The sequence below is a fragment of the Myotis yumanensis genome, unplaced genomic scaffold (genome assembly GCF_028538775.1).
Source record: "Myotis yumanensis isolate MYYU_CA2020_CCGP unplaced genomic scaffold, mMyoYum1.0.hap1 SCAF_4, whole genome shotgun sequence".
In the NCBI taxonomy this organism is placed as follows: domain Eukaryota; kingdom Metazoa; phylum Chordata; class Mammalia; order Chiroptera; family Vespertilionidae; genus Myotis; species Myotis yumanensis.
In genome coordinates, this window is record NW_027223755.1 from 57,277,933 (window position 1) to 57,294,207 (window position 16,275).

The 16,275-nt window shown below is 32.5% G+C and overlaps 1 protein-coding gene across 2 annotated transcripts in view; it reads right to left on the bottom strand.

The window, feature by feature from the left end:
* The window catches only part of ST8SIA4 (ST8 alpha-N-acetyl-neuraminide alpha-2,8-sialyltransferase 4), an 89,036-nt gene that overhangs the window by 38,654 nt on the left and 34,107 nt on the right, over positions 1–16,275 (bottom strand). For both annotated transcript variants that reach the window (XM_070412386.1, XM_070412387.1), the window contains exon 4: positions 11,142–11,435. In XM_070412386.1, the coding sequence (XP_070268487.1) occupies positions 11,142–11,435 (294 nt within the window). The remainder of the gene's footprint in view (positions 1–11,141; positions 11,436–16,275) is intronic.

Here is a 16,275-nt window from a genome sequence, read left to right on the forward strand (position 1 = left end):
ACAGGGTAGAATTGAATGTGACTGAGTTCTTAATATGCTAGCATTACAGTCATATTTTCTCCAGGAAAATTTAATCAAGGAATATAACTAAATATAGTAATATCATTGCTTAGGTAATGAGGTCTGGTACATAGACTTATGAATATGCCAAAGTCTCTATCAGGGACTTCTCTCCTACATGAAAAGTCTAGTGGGCAAACACCAAGTTTTTTGTTTTACTCTCTCCTAATATGTTATCTTGAGTTGGCATTTCAAATACCTATAGCCATAATTTGGAAGTTGTAGCCTGAGGCTATGATAATCTGATCAACCATATTAGAAGCTAGAGTTAACTGATTGCCTATAATCAATCATTTGAAAACACCTAATCTAAACTATTGCCTTCAAGCTAAACCAGAGCTAAATTATTCCAAGAAGATAAGAAATTGTAAATTTTAAAGATTTATGGGACACTTGATTCAATAACCTTCCCAGCAAACTCAATATCTAGAGATATTCACTTCTTAAAAATCCATTAGGTTTGCTTTTTATTTTAAATTCACAACTAATTATTTTAATGTTTATAAGAAATCTCTGAATGTAGTAATTGCCCAGTCACTTGGACTTAAGTTAGAATAGCTTTATGCAGATTAATTCAATACATTTTTTGCATATTGATCAGTGTTCCTCTTTTTTCCTGAAAGGTCAGAGAAACAGGGGAATTTCTAAGATTATGCATGTATTTTCTACCACCAGTCATTACAAGATTGGGTCTTAAAAGCAAAAAGGCAAAAAACAAACAAAAAACAAAACAAAACACAACCAAAAACAACCCAAATGCATGTAACAAATATAACATATAAAAATAAATGCATGAATTTTTCCTGTAGCTCTTAAATATAGCAGTATAAACCTTTATTCTGAATATAGTCTTGGAACTTAAAAAAATAATGAAAAAACATTTCTTTCCCTGGCTAAAGTGTTTAAAATAATAATTTTTCTTCTCAAGAGCAGAATAGTAAATTCTTTATAAAATATTCATAGATTTCCCTCTATCATCTCCTCTTTCTCTCTCTCTCTCTCTCTCCTCTTCCCTCTCTTTCTCTCTCTCTCTCTCTCTCTCTCTCTCTCTCTCTCTAACATATATATCAGAATTTGAAAGATAATATTCAGGAGATAACATTAAGTTTTAAATTATGAAACTATGGTAACTTTCTCAGGTGGCCAGGATAGATATTTCCAAGTTTCACACTTCATTATTATGATCCACTTATTTGTTAATCAGAAGTTAATCTTATATTTTCATTCTAACAACACCTTAGGCAGGTAAAATTTAGTAAGCATTGATATCACAATTTTGTGGGTTTTGTGGATACTGGGCACAAGTTGGTTCTTAATATGTACGAGTTGATTAATTAACAAATTGCTGGGAAGACAAGCTATCCAGGTTCTATTCTCATTATTTGAGATTCAAACCTTCCTTACTGGCATGGTTTCCCTCTGCTTCAACATAAGCTAATATGATTTCTGGTGGTAGCCAGAATGATTAAAAATGTTTTTCTTCCATTCTACTTGCTACCCTGCTTCTTTGATTGCTCTAAAGAAGTAAGCCTAAACCAAAGTTCAACACAACTTTGTTCTTTTTCATGACTCTATTCTCCACCCCTCTGCACCTGTGCCTCAGCCCTCACCATAAGGAGTATGAGGTTTTCACACTTCAAAGATAAAGAGATAAATAAATAAATCTTTGCTCTCATATAATTTACAACATAAACAGAGAACAAAATGAATAATAATCATACATCTTGATGAATGTTTTATTAGAGACATTCATTACTTGTGAATAAAATACAGAGAAAAGACACAAGAGTGAGGAATTGTGCCCTATTGGAACTTACCTTTCAATGGAGACTTGAAGAAGGAGTAGAAGTTATCCAAGTGGAGAAGAGAGAAAATGTATACCCAGGAGAAAAACCAGGATATGCCTATGTCACTGAGTGCCACAAATGCTTCCCCACTTGTCAAAAGACATTCTAGATATTTGCAGAGCCTTTTTAGTCTCAATGAGAGAACATGCTGGCCAAGGGCAGCCTGGCAGCTCTGATTCTCACAGGTTCCTGTTTAAGCCATACACCTGTGAGTGACTTCTCAGATATAAGCTATGAATATTTTCACATTCCAGGATGAAATATGAATAATGGGAACTGCTAGGAAATAGTATTGTGACACGAGAGTAAAAAGATTTAAGATATCAGGAAATGGGGCAATGCCAGAAGGGTGGATATCAGAGTCCCCAGTAAGGGAAGAAATACTCCATTATGAAAAATTATGAGGCTTAGAACACCCAAAATGCAGTATCTAACTGCTCAAAGGCATTAAAGAAGGATACACGTTTTATAAAGAAATATTACAGCTGTGTTGCTCATTGGTCAGAATAGAAACCATATGAAAATGTGTTTGGCATAAGATCAAATTTAGAACAAATAAGACATTTCCAGAAGGCGTTTGGAGAGAATGTATCCATTTTCAAAGTTGTTTTATTAAATTGCTTTTACTTACGTGACTGAGTAGATTCAATATTCTAACACAATCCATTTGAACAACAGTGATGAACTTAAGTTTCCTGAAGTCTGCTAATGGTCTATTTCAGCCTACACTTTTAGTGGGGACTCTTTTTGGAGCCTGGTCTGATTCAAATTATTGGGCAAGCACATGACATTCACATGAATTTACTGGTAGTCTGCAGAGGATCACCCTAATTTTATATAGCCTTTTTTGTATACTCATTTAAAATGGACAAATGTTCACATCTGAAAAATAAATGCAGTAATTAAAGTCTGAGAAATAGTATTTATTTTGTAATCTTAAAACTGGGGGGGGGGGGGGGCGTTGATCCTGGAAGATGTGTAAAAATACAATTTGTTTATTTGTTAAGAGCCACATAAAAAACATACTTTAGCAACTAATGTATGCATCTTTTAATAGATATACTAGTCCAAAGAAATATTTTACAACAGAGTGACAGCTACATAAATAAGAGGTGAGCTAGAAATGTTACTTTGATTTCTCCAAGGCTTGTTATTTCTGCTTACATTTATACCAACAAGCTAGGAATTATGACCTTGATCATTAATTGTGAATCAGCCAGTTTACTGGCTGCATGCCATAAGAAAACATCAATAACCCAGCAAAACCCTGGGAAATTTAGGAGGGTATATTAAGTGATAGCCCATTATTCAACATAATTTTATTTAATGGCAAAAATGAAGAAATAAGTATACTATTTGTGAAATATGCAGATTAATTAGAATCTTATCTTATATTCTAAATAAAATGAAATAACTAAAAAATTATGTAGTCACAGTAATAGTGTAAAAAAATGCTTATCCTCCCAACACAAAATGAAATTACTAGGAATAAGTTCAAGATAGCACAACAAATACCAACAACATAAGTATAAAATATGAGACTTTTGCTACATATTAAGTACAACAAAATCAACTTTTGAAAATCCCGTGATAACAAATTGAATATAAATCAACAATATATCATAATTATAAGGAAAGTCAATGTATTATTGATACTGTGTCTAATGTGCAAAAGGTCTAACAAAACAACTTGTATGAAATATATACACACTATTCATATTTTATATTTTCTATAAATATATATAACATTATATTATGTACTTTGTGAGTATATATGAAATATTAATAGTACATTAAATATTAGGTATACATTATGTGTATATACATATGCTATTTTTATTTTTCATATATGTAATATATACTAGTTGAGAAATAGTTTTCCATAATTTCCATTTATAAACAGAGTTATGATTTTTTAAAGTTTAATAATTGCAGAAATCCAAAGAAAGAATAAATTCAATAGATTATGTAGCATCATAACAAACATATGTGCCTATATTTTCTATATCTACTTATATACATTTGGTTGTGTGTGTATCTTTTACTATCAACAGTAAACATTCAGATGAGGGTGGGTTAGTTAAATTATGGTATTAAAAATATTAAGAATATTTAAATTCCAAGAGATATTACTTGAAAGTAGGAATATTTTAGTGAGCTATCTCTATTACTGTGATGATCAAAAGTTAAATGAACTTTCTCTAGGTTATAGAGAAGACATTTTTGAAAATGTTTATGAAAATCAAGTACAAATGTTTATTGTGGTGGTTTGAATATGCACTTTAGTAAGAACAAAGGACAGAACCAGTAAAACTGGAAGCCCAAAGGAATCCAAATGATTATTTATGTCAATATCCACATTTTAAAAGATACATATTTGAGACTCAAGATTGAAAATAGTCTTGTGTACAGTCAGAATAGGAGAGGTGTTTTTTGTTGTTTTTTTTTGTTTGTTTACCATCCTTGGAAATCAACCTAAAAGATTATTGAACATTCTGTAAGCAAATATTCTCAGTTTGGATCAGTGTAAAAACATGTTTTAAAGAGAATAAGAACATTTCCTCACACTCTGCAATATATATCTGCAAACTAATTTGAGAAACACTGCTGTAGGTCATGAGGGGCATATCAAGCATTTCAAATGAAAATTCTTAATTCCAAGAAAATTTAAAGCAGTTATGTGGTCAATTTATCTCACACTTGCACATTTATTATAACTGTCAAATTATCCTTCAAATAAAAAAAATCTGGAATATTTGTCAAATATTTAAAAAAGGATAACATATGTATTCTCCACTAAAAGATAAAGAACAAATGTCACAAGTAGAACTTGTACCAAAATTTAAAAAATCTATATTCACTCAATTTATTTTGTCCTTAAAATTCATTTTGTTGAAGATATTAGCGTATAAAATTGTTGGATAACTTTAGAATGACTATAATAGTGACATCACAGAACATATCTACTTTTACCAAACTCAATAATCACCTGTGAATTTTCAATCATGTTTGTCTTGATTAATACAAAGTATAAGCTTATTAATTTGATGAGTAGAGTCAATTATATTAAAACAAATTGTTAGTTAGAATGTGGTGACAAAATAGGACACATACATTATTTTTGTTACAGTAGAATTAAAATAATAAAACTAATGGGTCATATACATTAAAAATAATTGATTTATTTTAAATAGTTTAATAATAGTCATAACTGCCAGAGGGCAAAGGATCCAAATATAAATGTTCGGATATTTTTTCCAGGACTGATGGTATACAAATATAAAGTTTAAATCAATTAAGCTCTTAAAAATAAATATCTGAATAGAGATAAGAGCAGTATAATAAGAAATAGAGGAATGAAGATGAGAACAATAAGAGCAAACTCCCTAAAGTGCAAACTTCAAAAAAATTTGCAAAAGTGTGCATATGATTCTAATATACAACTAAGAATTTACAAATATTTAGTTATGTAAAATATAATTTAAAAATATACTCATTTATTTATCCCATGGAAGAATTTTTAAATTTAAATATGCTTTTTATTGATCTCAGAGAGAGGAAGGGAGAGGAAGAGAGATAAAAACATCAATGATGAGAATCACCTGCCTTCTGCACACCCTCTACTGGGGATCAAGCCCACAACCCAGGCATAGGCCCTGACCAAGAATCAAACCATTACCTCCTGGTTCATAGGTTGTCGCTAAACCACTGAGCCACATTGGCCAGGCTAGTTCCTGGGAGAATTCTTAAGTAATTATCTATAGCAATTGATAGTGGAACTGAGGATCTATTTTTTAAACTATTCGTGTTTTTTGTGCTTGTTTTGTTTTTGCTACGTTGTTAAAAGTTAGGAAATTAAATATGACCATCCCTAAAAAAAAAAACAACAGTACCTAGTTATTATGAATCAAATGATATTAATTATAAAAATAGATATTTTTTTGCTTAACATGATATTTTATAAAATATTTTTGAATGTTTTACATAATAATTTAAAATTGTATATTATATTATGGGTTAGATAATTTTTATATATTATAATAATATTTTTAAAGTTTCAATAAGTCAGTTTATAGTTTCAAAATCCCTTCCTCACTCTTAAAATATTATGAAAATTATTCCATTCTTTACAAGAAATATTTTTTAAAAAATAAAATAAGTAGACATGTAGGGCTTCTGAAGAATACCAATGAGAAGCTTGCAATCCCAAACCAGTTGATACATTTAAATTTGTAATTATATCTTTTTAAAATATATTTTTATTGATTTCAGAGAGGAAGGAAGTGGGAGAGAGAGAAACATCAATGATGAGAGAGAATCATTGATTGGCTGCCTCCTGAATGCCCCCTTACTGGGGATCGAGCCCACAACCCAGGCATGTGCCCTTGACTGGAATCGAACCTGGGACCCTTCAGTCCACAAGCCGATGCTCTATCCACTGAGCCAAACCAGCTAGAGCTGAAATTATATCTTTTATTTGTCCCTACTAAATTACCCTTTCCTTATGTTGACTGTTTTAAAACTTAGACTATATCTATATTTTTTCCTCCAGCTTCACTTAATATGGCTTGGGAAGAATGACCATATATTAAAATATCATGTAAGAATCTCTTTGAGTTTTAAGGTTGATAGTTATATTTTTAGAGCTTTTCAAAAAAAACCCTGCAAATGAATGGATGTTTAAAATTAGTAAGCCATCATAATTTTCAGAGAAGAAAAAGTTTAAATAATGTAGCTTGACAAAATGAAAACTACTTAAATGATTCCCATTCTGTACAAGAAACTTTGCTTTCCAAATAGCTTAAACTTTCTACTTGTAGCTGCAGTACATGGAAAGGCCTTTTTAACATGGTGATTATATGCACCCTAAAATGTATGTAGAGTTCTCTAAATCTTTCATGAGAGACAACAAACTCCAGTGATCAGCAGAGGATATGAAACTCTCTCAACTATTTTACTGCATTGTATTAACCACGCCATTTCAGAGAGATGTAAAACAGATACATAAAGAACAGAACTTTGGGAATTTTGCTATTGTTTTGTTATCCTGTGACTCTTGTTTCATCACTTCCTTATTTTCTTTCAGCGTTTTAGTAGCTGCACAGACTACAAACATTACGACAAAATGCAACATTACATGCACTAATGTGTTATTAATTCTACAAGTGAAATTACCTTTCACATACACCATGTGTATGCATTTCCAAAATATTTGAAATGTGAAAGGCATCTCTACAGCTACTTTTTATATCCTGGGCTACAGTTTAGAACTCAATCACTTGACATTTCAGGGGGAATGTGTAATTAGATACATGACCAGGAAAGTAGCAAGATAAGTTGTTTCTGGAGAATTCAAGATAAGTCTTGTCACAAACACCTAAAGCACAGTAATAAAAAGAAAGCATACCATTAACATCACCACCAGCAGTCAGAAGTTTGGTCTTGCTCTTTGAAATAAAATGTTTAGAACTTAGTGAGGTAGTTTATACTTATAAAGATAAGGAAGAAACGTGTACAAAACGTAAAAGGAGAGTCTGATGAACTAATTATTAAAAGTTGTGCAATTTCTATGTTTAATATATCTGTAAAAAGCCCATATGAATTCATTGTTGTTAATAATACATAATCCTACCTGGACTCTAATTAATTGAAAATGCCCTATTTGAACCGTGCTTCTTATTTTGTGTTTTGTTACTGGTGGTAAACTGAGAAATATAAACCAAAATCTAAAGAACAAAGTTACTAATCCCAAAGATTATACAGAAAGGCAAAAAGCCCATAATAGTCAACAGGATATTGATGAATAAGAAAAAGTCAGCAGACACTACCTGACTTCAAGAATTACTATAAAGCTACAGTAATCGGGACTACTAGGTATTGGTGAAAAATAGACAAACAGATCAACAAAATAGGTAAAGAGCCCAGAAACAGACCCACACAAATATAGTCAATTAATGTTTGACAAAGAAGCAAAGATAATATAATGGAGTAAAAACACTATTTTCAACAAAATGGAGCTGGAACTACAGGACCTCGTCATACAAAACAATGAATCTACACACAGACCTTACATCTTTCACAAAATTTAACTGAAAATAGACTACAGATATAAATGTAAAATGCAAAATTATAAAACTCTTAGAAGATAACTCAGAAGAAAATCTACATAACTTTGTGTTTGGCAAGGACTTTTCAGATATAATACCAAAAGTCATGATCTATAAAAGAAATAAATGATAACCTGGATTTCATTAAAAATAATAAATAATATTCTACAAAAGGCAATGTCATGAGAATAAGACAAGTCACAGACTGGGGGAAAATATGTCCAAAATATATATCTGATAAAGAACAGTTATCCTAAATATATACAACTCAACAAGAAAACTAACAACTTGACTAAGAAATGGGTCAAAGACCTTAATAGACATCTCACTAAAGAAAAGATATAGATGGCAAATAAGCACATTAAAAGACACTGGATATCATATGTCATCAGAGAAATGCAAATTAAAATAACTACAAAATATCACTACATTCCTATTAGAATAGCCAAAATCCAGAACATTGGGAAAACAAAATACTGGTGAGGATGTTGAGCTATAGGAATTCACATTCATTATTGATGGGAATATAAAAATGGTACAGACACTTTGGAAGACAGTTTGGAAATTTCTTACAAAACTAAACATACTTTTATTATAAGATCCAGCAATCATACCTTGCCATTTATCCAAATGACTAGAAAACTATGTCTACCCAAAAATCTGCACACAGATGCTTACAGAAGCTTTATTCATGATGGCCAAAACTTGGAATCAACAGATGAGTGAATATATAAATTGGTACATTCAAACAATGGAATATTATTCCCCACTTAAAGGAAATGAGCTATCAAGCCATGCAAAGACAAGGAGAAATCTTTAAAGCATATTTTAAGTAAAAGAAGCCAATATTAAAGGGCAACATACTATCTTATTCCAATATATAACATTCCAGAAAAGGTTAAACTATGGAGGCAATAAAAAGATCAGTGCTTGCCATGTATTAATGGGGAAGGAAGGGTGAATAGGCTGAGCAGAGAGGATTTTAGGGCAGTTAAACTACTGTTTAATAATACTCTATTGATGGCTACATGTATACATCTGCCAAAGCCCACAGAATGTGCAAACTAGGAGTGAACTGCAGTGTGAACTATGGACTTTGGGTGATAATAACTTTCAATGAAAATTCATCAATTTTAACAAACGTATAACTGTGAAAGATGTTGATAATGAGGGAAGCTATGTGTGTTTGGGGAGGCACGGAGTATATGGGAAATCTTTGTAACTTTCTCTTGCTTTTGCTGTGAACCTAAAAATGCTGTAAAAATAGTTTATTAAAAAAGTACTAATTCAGAGTAATGGATTTTCAAATTAGTTTCATATACTCAGGAAGTACTTCAAAACATTTGTTTTTGAATCTTAGTGAGTGGTGACAGTATGTGTCAGAGCGTGTGCATGCGTAAAGCAGCATCTTTTTAAGTTTTTCTCTGAATCAAATGATACTCGACATTGACATCTCAAAGAATAGTATATAGTCTTAGCACAATGCATTATTAAGTGATTCTGTTAAGAACACATTATATAAAAAGAACATTGTTTTTTCAAATTGTAATTAACAGAAATCTTTGTAACGTAAAAAATACTTTTCCTCCAAATGGGCATATTTTTATCTCATTTTGTTGAAACTTTGTGTCAAACACCAAGAGAAAATGTTGAATAAACATGATCCAATATAAGAAATGCAATTGTTCACAGAATAATACAATCCAAGAAACTATCTTTAGACAGAACAAGGAAATGGTAAATCTCTGAGGGGAGTATCTCAGTAACAAAACAAAAGGAAAATACTAGCCCAGGCCCAATGATAGTAGATGAAGAAAACTATTTTTAACTCTGGTGTTGTTAACCACTTTCTTTTAGGACTTCTATCCACTGTATTCAATTGGTCCCCTGAACTTGTCCTTCCTTTCCATTTCCACTGATTCTACCCTACATTTTTATCAATTTATGAGTCAATTAGTCAAAAAGCCTAATTGGTTTTCATTCCTCTAGCACCTCTTCTTGCCAATGCAGAGTCTGCAGTTACAAGATTTGCTCTCCTAAATGCACACAGCTAACTGTGCTTAATGCAGGATAAAATTGATTCTCTTCCCAACCAGAACACAAGTAATTTTTCCAACTCTGTAGTACAATGCTCCACAATACTCCACAAGTGTACTGTGTACTTAATCATTTCCTGCCTCAGTTTGCTCTAACGATGCCATAGCATTTCTTTGTTTGGTTGTCTCTTTCTCTCTTCCGACAATTGTTATTCTATTTTTAAGGTCTAGTTCAAATGTCCGACTTTTAAGACTTCTTTGTTAATCTGAGGGACAAATTTTACACTCTTAACAACATACCTCCTTAACATTTATGTCCTAGTCAACTGTGCATGCCTCTGATTCCACCATAAGCCTATGTGTTCCTTTAAAGCAATGGTAAGTTCTGTTTTATTTTTGTATCTACAGCACCTGACACTCAGTAAAAGTTCAATAAATACACATTATTGCGTATCTTTGTGTTATATATATTACACAAACACACATATACAAGACTGAATTTGGCCTTTTGGTGATTTGCCACTTTTAAACAAGAGTCTATTTCTTAGGTTTTCCTTCTGCATTTGAGTTAATAAATAAAAGGGAAATGTTGACTTAATTCATAAAAATAGAATCTGTAACTTTGGGGGGAAACATTAAGGAATATTATTTCAGCCAGCTTCTCTATCTCCAGTAGGCCTCCTAGCTACAGATGGGTCTTAACTGCTCCTTAAATACATTAAACATGTATGCTTCAACAATATCACCACTAGCCACTTAGCACTTCCATTGTTTTATTACCCAAATTTTATCAATTTTACCAAGAATGCTCACTACTCTTTAACACAGAAAAGTATAAAAATCAGTAGTCTGTTCATGAAGCAGACATATGTAAGTGCCAAGTTCAAATATTTGCCTTTTCAAGAAAAAGAATAAACTAAAATATTATAGCACATAAATAAAACTCAAGTTGGTGAATAGAGTAGCCATTATCAATAATGAAAACATATACCCCCTGGGAGAGTTTATGGAGGCTCCGCCCTGCCGAGGGAAAAGGTTTAGTTATGTGTTCCATTGTGCCAAGGACAGACTGGTCCTTTCCAGACACTTACCCTCTGACAGCATGAATAAGTCTCAATGATGGATAGGCAGTTCGCACTTTCAGTTTATTCTTAAGGATTAATGCATTAACCCACTCCACGTGCTTCTCTCCTCCTTTGACCATGAAAGCAGGGATCCAAAGGACACTGTCATTCAGCATGGAAAGTCTGTGCACAAATTTTTCTCTGTCACTCTCATTCCGAAAGCCTCCAAATGCTCTTTGCACAACTGATGGATTCATGGTAATAAAATCTGATTTAGTTCCCACATCTGCAGCAAACTCCACCACAGGGGCTAGATTACACCTGAAGAGGAAAAAATTAATGGAAAAGTGAGAAATAAATATGAAACATTTACTTCTAAAATGATATGCATGAAAAGAAGAATGAGAAACGAGCATAGTTTTTATTTTAACCAGGTAGTAAAAAAAATAATCTGGTAACATTACATTTGCAATAAATCACCACGCATCAGGAATTTTCTGCAATAAAGATGTGCACTCCTAGGGTAGGGCTCAAATTGTCACTTACATGAATTCAACCTGCTGTCTAAGAATACTCTTTGCTGTAATTGTCATAAAATCATACAATATAAATTCCTAATAGGTGAATTTATGATGGTAAGTTTGGCTGTCGCCATGCAGGTGGGAAACCTAACCACATGCTGTTCTATAAGTAAGTAAAACCTGATCTCCCAACCTGCACCACTCCTCAAGCTTACGTCATTTCAACAACTTTATAAACATAAGTAAGTGACGATGGCTTTTCTGTATTCTAAGGTTAAGGGAAAACTGTAATTCCTTATAGCATTTTTCATAAACATGTCTATAATTGCCTTCTAGGGGCCTAAATGGGAAACAAAGGTAAGAAAAATGGAGTAATCATATTTAATATGCATTTTTGAGGTGTTAAATAATGCAAAAAAGCCCTGCTATAGAGACAAATATCTTTCTGTTTCTCTGAGGACAACTCAAAATGCTTGTTTTCCCTGTTAACAGGAGACTTGCCCACTGTGGGGGAGGTCAGAATTGGCTGACCTGTTCTCACATCTGAAGTTCTAGGATATTGCAAAGTGCCTGCGCCTGGTTCTGTTCTTGTATGCTGATTTCACTCTTGTATTACAAGTTTAGGAAAGTACCTTGAACTTGGCCTTCAACCAATTTGTGATGCTATTTTGATTCTGTGACATAGATCTTTGACTACTTGAAAATAGTCTTTTATTTTAAAGTACTTTACCTTGCTAGGAAAGGTAAATTTTAATTACCTTTGATTAGTGAAAAATTAGATTTTTAGCAAACAAGATTTTGCTAATTTGGAAAAAAAATAATTTAAATCTATTCAATGTACACCTTCATGAAAACACACACAAGTGTACACATACACCCGTAGACACAGACACACAGAATTATTCTTCTTTTCTTTTTCTCTCCTCATATCAGCCTTTCAACGGAAGGAAAAATAGAATGATTTCCTCTTTCTGCATTTTACAGATTTGACTGCATTATGAAAATTTCTCACATTTCTCTTCCTTATGCATTTAGCCATATTCATTAAATTCTTAAGCGAGATAAATTTAATTAAAAAGTAAAGTGTGTGCTCTGCTATTAAAAATACTGGCTTATGTATCCTTTCTTATCTCTTTTAATTAATATGCATTATTACTTCTTAGATCTCTAAAACATTTAGCTATCACAACAAATATCTTTCATCTTACACGATTAAGCAAAGTCTGTTATCAAAGATGAGCTACTGAGATAAAACAAATAAAAATTGATACATCATATTATTTAGAAATAATATTTTCAAGTTATGCATATTTAAATACACCCACTATATTATGAGAGGGTATTTTTGTCTCTATCCATGATCCATGCACTATTTGATATTAGACACTATTCATTCCCACCACAGTCAGAATATTATGGATGGGATTTCTCTGGCAAAGAACAGCTACATGTGAGCAGAAACCAATGTGAGCATCTTACAATGGAACTCATGGAAGACTGAGAACATGGTGAATTTTGAGGTCCTAAAATGTACTCCATACCAGCTTTAAAAATAATCTAAAATTCTAAGCAAGCAGATTATAAGATGAATTTAGATACTGTGGGGGGAAATGTGTTCTTATTATCTTTATTACAGACACTTCTACTTCCATAGATAAAAAATAGGCAACGCTTGTTAATATTACAGTTAACATGTTCCTGTCAGGAAAGATAGCATCAAGTATATCTTTCTGCTACAAAAATTCCTCAGCAATTCTTTTCAGAGGATTCCCACTATAGAAAAACAATATCTATACTTCACTTTCTCTACACTTATAAAAATTATCCAAGCCAACCCAGTTTAAGAGAACAAAAATAACATTCTACTGAATTATCTTCTCAGGAAAAAAAATCACTTAATTACTTTATGCTTTTCATTACTTTTTCTTATCACATATTTAAAAGCTATTCCACCCCCAAGTTTTCTAACACCCACTTTGTAAGGACTGACTCAGCATGTTTCTGAAACCTGATTATCAGACCAGGTATAATTTCAGAGCTAGCAAGACATTCATCCATAAAGTTGGATATTGAAAAACAGGTACTTTCCACCTTGGAAGCAAAGGAAACTAACAGAAGAAGAACATTTCTGGAGAATAGGGGTGATCCAGGAAACAAAACAACATAGTTGATGCAATCAAGGAAAGCTAAATGACTGTGGTGCTAACAAAAGGGAACAAAGAGATCAAAGAGTAATTAATCCACATGAGTTTTATTGTAAAGTTTTTATGTCTTAAGTACAGCCCAACCAAGCTTTGCGAGGGATGGAAGTAGCATTACAGAAGGACACATAGTAAAATACAATCTATGCTGGCTCCAGGAGTTCGACAGGTTCATTTTCCTTGGGGTGACTATGTCTAATTTTTCATTGGAAGGAAAGATTAACATCATGCTCACATGTGGCCAATAAATTAACTACTCTGTGGTTGAGTCAGATATTTAGTCATATATTTAGCTGAACGCTACATAATCAGGGCAAGCATTAAGGAAGACAGAATAAGCAGCCAGCTGTGTTGTACTCCAGCAATTCAGTAGGCTTGTTGCAAACCACATAGCGATACTAGTAGCAATACTGCTGATTGAGCAAGATTATGAATAGATTTCCAATCACATGTACTTCATCTTCCTTTCTTTAAATCTTCTTAGGGATCACAATATTCAAAAGTACCCAGAATGTGTAGCAAGCATTTATGAAGTAACACATTATTTTAGATGTTATTCTTAATCTCATAAAATTGAAGAGTGGACAACTTATAAATGATGGATTTTGTGAGTCAAAAGTACTAAGTGCATAAGAATATTTAATATATTTAAACTCTATTTCTTTAGCCAAATTAAATTATAACTATCCAACTAGTTTTAGACATATTAAAAACCTGAAGACATATACACATTATTCAAACTCCCTGTTTATTCTAAGCTGCCTAATTTTCTATTTATTTACCATCATTGCTGAAAATCCTGAAGAAATGCAGCTAGGTCCTCTTGTAATTTAGACCTCTGAAATTTCTTCTATGATCTCACACTAGATGTGATTGCCTTTCAACATTCCTTCTATGCAGAATTGAAGGTACTTTTGTTTATTTCAAGGCTATATAATTTTTAACGTTCCTTTTAATTTTAATTCATTTAATTTTTAAGGAAAGAAATGCTTATTTCATGTATAATACCTCAAGATCACAGATTTCCCTAGGAAGACATATCTCTTAGATTTATTGATATTCCCTACATTCTCCTTATGTTATAGTTCAGCAGTCTAAGCAACTGAGAAGTTCTTCTCTCAATAGCTCAACAGTTCTCTTGAGAGTTCATTCTGAAAATACTGCACCATATGTTCAGAACTCTTCCAGCTATCTTACTATTTGATAGTAATTTTTTACAATGATATAACCTGGCCAAAATACAATATTTTTGGTTATTATTAGTAATATCAGTAAGATAATTCTCATTGATTTAGCCACATCTTTAATCATTCCATGGTGCATCTTATACATTTGTGCTACCTACAGGACTAGTCATCCACAATACTGAGGTAAAACAGCATACACTGTGATATTGAAGGTTGTTAATTAATTATTTACGCATATAACATAGATTAGGTGAGAAGAAAACAAAACTGAGTGTACTGCAGAATAAATTCTATTCTTCCTCACTACTAGTTAATGGTTCCTTTGACCAACACCAACTCCACTGTTTCTCTGTACTAGCATTAAAATCCCTTAGCCCAAACCATTGTTACCAATGGAACCACATTTGTCAACCAACCAGAAAAGGGAGCTAGCCTCTTCTCTTTTCTGCTCCCAGAGGAAGCTTATGGTTCCTATCTACTCTCATCTTTTGAGCTTGAAGAACCAAGAGATTAAACACTCTCTGTTACCTGGGTGTTTAAGGTTTTGTGGTTACCCTCTCAAAATTGCTAGGAGAAGGTGAAACGTGCAATCTATCAGTCTTTCTGACTTTCTTAAGGTGAGGGTATTAGGCCCCCAATTGACTTGAAACCAATACTTTTTCCAACACTTTGAGGTAAGTAGTATTAACTCCACTTTGAATATGAGAAACTAAGGTCAAAGTGATTAAGAAATATGTCGTAGGCCAGTGGTTCTCAACCGTCTGGCCCTTTAAATAGAGTTCCTCATGTTGTGACCCAACCATAAAATTATTTTCGTTGCTACTTCATAACTGTAATGTTGCTACTGTTATGAATCGTAATGTAAATATCTGATATGCAGGATGGTCTTAGGCGACCCCTGTGAACAACGGGGTCATCACATTGTTTGCAGGAAACATCTGAGTTTTCTAACTTTTAGTGATTACCCAGAAAACAGGTCACACAGTACCATTGCCTTGACATTTAATTTTCTTGTTTGTCAAATTATAAATATATTTCTTTTTACCTTTTAAAAAAATACTATCTAAGGTAGAGAAATGACTTCTAACTTAATACATATGATTTATTTGACACTTGGTTCTGGAAAGACAGTAAGTTTAATGCCCAGAATACTTAGGCATTCTGATACCAATCAAGCATTCAGAAAAGTATCATATCATGGATAAAATAAATGCTTTATTTTTTGTTATCATAAGGTAGGCCAAGGCAACTT